This window comes from Lissotriton helveticus, chromosome 7 (assembly GCF_964261635.1).
Source record: "Lissotriton helveticus chromosome 7, aLisHel1.1, whole genome shotgun sequence".
NCBI classification, from domain to species: Eukaryota; Metazoa; Chordata; class Amphibia; order Caudata; family Salamandridae; genus Lissotriton; species Lissotriton helveticus.
This window is the reverse complement of record NC_136068.1, coordinates 1555602980-1555608979: the sequence shown is the minus strand read 5'-3', so window position 1 is coordinate 1555608979 and position 6000 is coordinate 1555602980. Positions and strand designations below refer to the sequence as shown.

The window sequence follows — 6000 nt, the reverse complement described above, 5'->3', positions numbered from 1 at the left end:
TAGGTACAGCATGATTTTTTAGTCCTTATACACCAATTCTAAATACTTGCAGTTGAGCTTATTAAGTCTTCTGGCCCTTCGTAATCCCAAAAGGCAATATTCTCCCTTGTTTTCTATGCAGTGGATACCTTACCTTCCCTACCCGTATTTCCATCCGATGAATTAGTGCTTTTCCTTCCTTGCTAAATCATGAACCTGCACCAGTTTACTTCTTATGATAAAGGGCCCAGGGAAGCACCATAATAAAAATAGAAGATTTAGGATCGGTTTTCAGTTCTTTCAAAAGAGGGAGAAGAAAAACTTAACTTTTGTAAATAGCAATCTAATTTTGTATGGTTTGTATCTTTAATACATTTAAATATTCATCTTGTATCTAAAGTCTAAAATGTGTTCTCTTCCATCCTTTATCAAAATGTATATAGGAATGAAGCCTCTTTGAGGTCTGACACAAACGTGGATTTTCAAAATGAAAATGGTGGAGATTACCTGGCCAGTCAATGTTTTTTAAGATTGACAAATACAGGAGGTGGAGTTGGTAACAAGTCAGACCTTAGACTTTCCTGCTTTTTAAAGCCAACCGGACTGCAGGTAGAGCTGCCAAATTACCAAACTCGAGCAGCCAGGAGGTATTAACTCTGAAGTCTTTCATAAGCAAAACATACAGATGGCTCATGATCTGGAAGAAGAGGTAGGGCTATGTGTTCTACAGAGTAATTCCAAGCAGCCCCCAGCATCACCCAACCCACATGTCGCTAAAGGCGTACATATGCCGCATCAGCCATCGAACTGCCTAACCCACAGGCCCAGTTGCCTTGGAAAATAAAAAGGAATGCTGCTCCTTTTGAAAAAGTTAAAGTGAAAAACCTGTCTCGTTGCAAGCAACAGGCTGGCATTTGCATAAATGTTCCTTCAAGTGATATAAATAAAAAAAAATAATACGAAGACAAAAGAGACAAATAAATAAAATAAATAAACAAATATATACATAAATGTTCCTAAGGAGAAAAAAAGAGTTTGTCCGTGTAGGCCGAACAGTCTGAACAAAAAGCTCCAGGCCAAGACAAAAGGATAATCAAAACAGGCTGTCTTCATTGGGCCATCAGCTGCCAATTGAGGGGGAAATTAAATTGATAAGTAGATAACTAAAGAAAACCATGATGTCGTCAACTTGAATTTTCAGTTTCTTCTGCAAAGATCCTTTTTTCCCTTTCTTGTTTTTTTGTCTCTGTTTTTGATTTTCTGGAAATATTTACATGTTCACAGTAATACCAATATCCCGCCTGTTCAGTTTCGGCCTGCTTGCATCCATATCTCTCTGCATCTGTTATGTTGTCCTGTTGTCTTGTGTGGTTGTCACCTCCTTTTTCCCTCCCTTCCCCTCTGCCGGAACCCCGTTCCAAGGCGACATTTGTCAGGTTTTTGATTCCTGCTGTTCCTTCGGCTAGTTTTTGTTCAGTGTCCCTCTTCCCCTGATGTGTTGCGGGTGGTGTCATGGCTGCGTTTGAGTCCCGTTAGAAGCTACAAGTTTTTTATCCTTGGAGGAGCCTCGCCGGTGGTGCTCCGTCATGTCCGGCTCACTACGAATGGAGTTCTGGCAACTGCGAGTCGGGGTGCCCGGCGGTCGACTCTGCTGGCCATTTTTCTCATCTGAGGACAAGAAAAAACAAGCATTGGCCAAGGCATTTGGTCTGGCATTTGCAAATTGGTATGATGGGTAATCTGTATTTACTAATAATCACAAGCATATGCCACAAAAAGAAAAAGAAAAGAAAGCATGTTGCAGCCTAAAAGTGCGGACATATGCTTACCATACAAGCATTGGCCAAGGCAATAGGTCTGGCATCTGCAAGCTGGTATGATGGTTAATTTAGATTTATTATTTATCACAAGAATGTGCCATGAAAAGAAAGAGAAAAGAAAACATGTCACAGCCTAAAAGTAGCTACCATATGCTTTGTATTTGTTAAAAAAATAAGCATTACATTTATGTTTGATTGAACAGTAAGGGTCCCTCCTTAGCAGGTATTAAAACTAATGTGTTCCTTTTGATGCTAAGAAAACGTGCGATTGGGTGTGAATTACCATAGCCTGAAGACATAGTATAAACACACATAGATGAATACAAATGACAAAGGATGGAAATTAAAAAAACATTGGCCAAGTAAAGTATTGTCCACCAGCTCTGGCACCAAAGTCCCCTTCTTTTTAGGTAAATGTGATCAGGCAAAATGCTGTCATGTAGAGTGTACGAGAGCTAACATGTAAAGTGGGCTAGCCCATTGCCCCATGACGTATGTTGGGGTTGTTCAGAAACAAAATATGAATGACAGTTGAACCGACCACTGGATGAAGAGGGCCGACCCAAATTTATGGAAATGTGTATGCATTTTTTATTTTTGAATTTGCATGTACAGTTTGCCTATTAGGTATGGGTATATGTCTCTACCGGAAAGCCTGTGAAAGATATCAACAGTACGACTGTACACTTTCATTTCCTCTGCATTCTAATCCACATCGAATGGAAGTAGTAATTACTGATGTAGTGCCCTAGCAACAACGGAGGAAGCCATAAAGCTCCTATTTAAAGAGGGTAACCCAGTTGGTTTAGAATCATTCACCTGATTTCATCACCTATATTGCCCCTCACCTGCTTTTTTGTGCACCGCTTGAAGCTTAAAGTAAGTAATAACTTTTTGGGGCCTGTTGTTGGATTTTAAAAGACTTTCGGCCAGATTCATGAAACGAAATTCGGCTCGCAAAGGGCCAGATTCTGAGAATCTGGCCCTTTGCGAGCGCAATTATTGCATTTGGGATTCATCATCCCAAATGCAATAATCGCTATTATAGAATTCGCTATTGTGTGAGGAATTGCATTTAAGGAATCTCTATTTGAGATTCCTTAAATGCAATCCATCAACCAATTTTAAATTGCGAATTCGCAATATTTGGCCGCTATTTACCACGAAGTCTGACTTCGTGGTAAATAGCGAAAAAATAGATAAAAGCACTTTAGTGCATTTTTTTCTTTTGCATGTTACACACACACATGTCCTTTGGACATGTGTGTGCGCAACACCTGTGTAAATTTTCATTTCAGGGGTGCTACAGGGTGTCCTTTGGACACCCCTGGCACCCTTGAAATCGCATCCTTATTTGCGATTAGCAAATTGCTAATCGCAAATAAGGAATGTGTAGGAATCACAATTTATTTAGCAATTCCTACATGAATCCCGTTTTGCAAGTCCTTAATAGTGATTCCTTATGAATCGCTATTAAAGACTCGCAAAACGGCCCTTTCATGAATCTAGCTGTTTGTTTTAAGGGACACCCCAAGATATTTTAAACATAATAAATTGCTTCAACTCAGAGCCCTTTTCCCCAGAATAATCATGATTTTTTGCCCCAATGAAAAAAGGCTGAGCGATCTTCTATAATACAAAATGCTATTGTGCTTCATACCAGGTGTGGCCGGCACGGCTCATGGGTAGCGGGGTGGGGGGGGCAGGGGCCGTGGGAGTCACAGGGGTGTCGTGGGGGGAGTGGGTCACGGGGGAGTTGCGAGGGGGGGGCAGGGTTTATAATGTATTTTTTGTTTAACTCTCTTCTTCTGCTCTCCTGAGTCCATCCGCTTACAGGTACAGGAAGCAGGCACCCAGGCTCCCTCCCCTAAGCTAATCCCAATGCTGCAGTGCAGCGTTGTGATTGGTCAGAGCGCAGCACTCAGCCAGGGGTTGTAGGGGTGGGCATGTTCTTCATGCAGGCTGTAACACAGCCTGCATGGAGAACAGGGAAGTGAGCATTACTGCTTTGGGTGTCCCGAGTGGGCCGACCAAACAGTCATTGCGCACTTGAGTGGGCAAACCACTCCAACCCTGCCTGCTCCGTGAGGAGAGAAGAGCAGCCACGCCCACCCTCCTGTCCGCAAACTGAAAGTTATTATTAAGTTATGATTCCTCTTCTCGCACTGCTTGAAGGAAGTGGGGCGATGTCAGACGTGCAACAAACAATATGCATGGAGGCAGAACGACCTTGGTTCCCAAAGCCCCACAACAGTTTTCTAGTAAACACGTATTTTTTTCTTGTGAATCACTGTGGAACCCACTGGGGAGAAAGGGGGTGGGACAGAGAAGAGACAGTCATAAAATATGTTTTTTCTGGTTCTTCCTCTAGTGTTTCACTCTTCTTGCGTATTCTTTTCTGGTGCAATTTGGTTTACAGATGATTGAACCAGTTAACTTGTGACCTACGCCTTTCTTCATGTGATGTTTATAATCTTGCTTCCTGTAATTCTTTACTGATGAGGCAGACTCTTTCTTGGTCTCTGGTAAGTATTCCTATTTACAGGATTATTAATTATTTGCTGAAACTGCGTTTTTACGTATTCTTTGTTCACCTAAATTGTCACCTTTTAAACCTAATATTTACAGTTGTGAATTTTATCACCCAAAAGCCTGTAACCAACTAATGCTCTAAGAATTGTCTGGGACTGAAACAAAAAGGTATTCCCGAGTGCTCAAATTCTGCTCAAACGACTTGTGCTGACTCTTCCTTTTCTTCTACAAACACTACTCCCACTAGGCGTGGTATGCTCACTTAACCAACTGTTCATGCGCTATCGAGGGAGACTACAATTTCCTCTGACTCCCTACACACATGCCCAAAAACTCCAAAAACTAAATATCACGAGCTTACTGACTTGCGCTCCGGAATGGCGCCGCTCGCTTCTACTGGAACAGGACACGACGAGGTAAGCGGCGAAGTTTTGCTGAACAACGCTATTTTCCCTAACTTCGAACTGAATCTCTGGAAACATCCTACTGCTCAAATTCCTCAGGTGAAGTGCGCACTAATGCGGGTGCTTCACCTGGACATTCCAAGCTGCCTCGCACTAGGTAACAACTAGCATGCTGCTCGATAGTTAGCTTCTTGGCAGCCATCTTGAGTTTCCACTTTGCCCAATACCTCCTCAAGTGTTGGCCTATTCTAGCCTCTGAGGGTTTCTAAGGCCGATCACAGAGAGAACCCTTTCCTTTTGGGGGCTGAGGGACCCTGACAGGCGACGCTCCTCCACCATAGTGGAGGAGCCGCCACTGCTTTATACATTGGCTTAAATTGGCCTCCATGGCTTTACCTAGACGTATTCAGTTGGGAACAGGTTTCACAATTGGAGAAAAGTGCGTAAAATGTCCCATGATGTCAATTTCAAACACAGGGAGGGCTCATCTCCTGAACCTTGAAATGGCCAAGAGTTGAACTTAGTTTTAACTGTCTTGAAGCTACGAGTCTGCTAAATATAAATGTTAAGCAAGTTTTGATGAGGTAAACCCAACAATGGATGGAGTCCTTGGTCACGACACTACACACTCCTTTAAAATATGATTTGAATGTGGAACCTGCCATGGAACTATATATGATCTATCTTCACCTCTCTGTGATGTCTAGGTCCTCAAGTTCATATGTTAGCTAGTGATTTACTATAGGCCGCTTTCATATTGCCAGAGTATGAGGGTTACTCCTCAGTTCTGAGCGGATGTGGGTCTGACGGTCCTAGCAGATCTGTGCACAATACTTGCCTCACCCAAACTCTTGTGTTAAGAATCAGCATGCATGCTATCAAACAACGCCATCCAAAATAGTGAGCTATACATGAGTTTTCATCATTAACATGAATCTCATTGCATGCGTGGTATCAGTGGGAAGGTGTTAATATACATCCTTGACCAAGGAATCAAAATGTATTGCTAAAACTGTCTTGGTGGAAGTGGCTGCTTGCAAAGACTCTGAATTTCTGGGTCTTGTGACTTAGTGGACTGATGCTTCCATTGTAGGAGCCTGTGTTCGACCTCATGGTCACAGGTTCTAATCTCAGCAGGTCCACTCAGTCTTTCATCCTCCCAAGGTCGATAAAATCAATTCATTGAGTTGGGTAACAATAAGCATCTGTTATTCAGGGCCAAGATACCCTTGGGTGAACGTTCACTTTACAAATATACATGTTAT

The 6000-nt window shown here is 42.4% G+C and overlaps 1 protein-coding gene across 1 annotated transcript in view; it reads right to left on the bottom strand.

Annotated features, from left to right (window-relative positions):
* Positions 1-1447: 1447 nt before the first annotated feature.
* Positions 1448-6000, bottom strand: part of BRSK1 (BR serine/threonine kinase 1) — a 435735-nt gene continuing 431182 nt past the window's right edge. Inside the window, exon 19 of the mRNA XM_078650957.1 lies at positions 1448-1647. Coding sequence (XP_078507083.1) covers positions 1490-1647 — 158 coding nt within the window. The 3' untranslated portion in view covers positions 1448-1489. The remainder of the gene's footprint in view (positions 1648-6000) is intronic.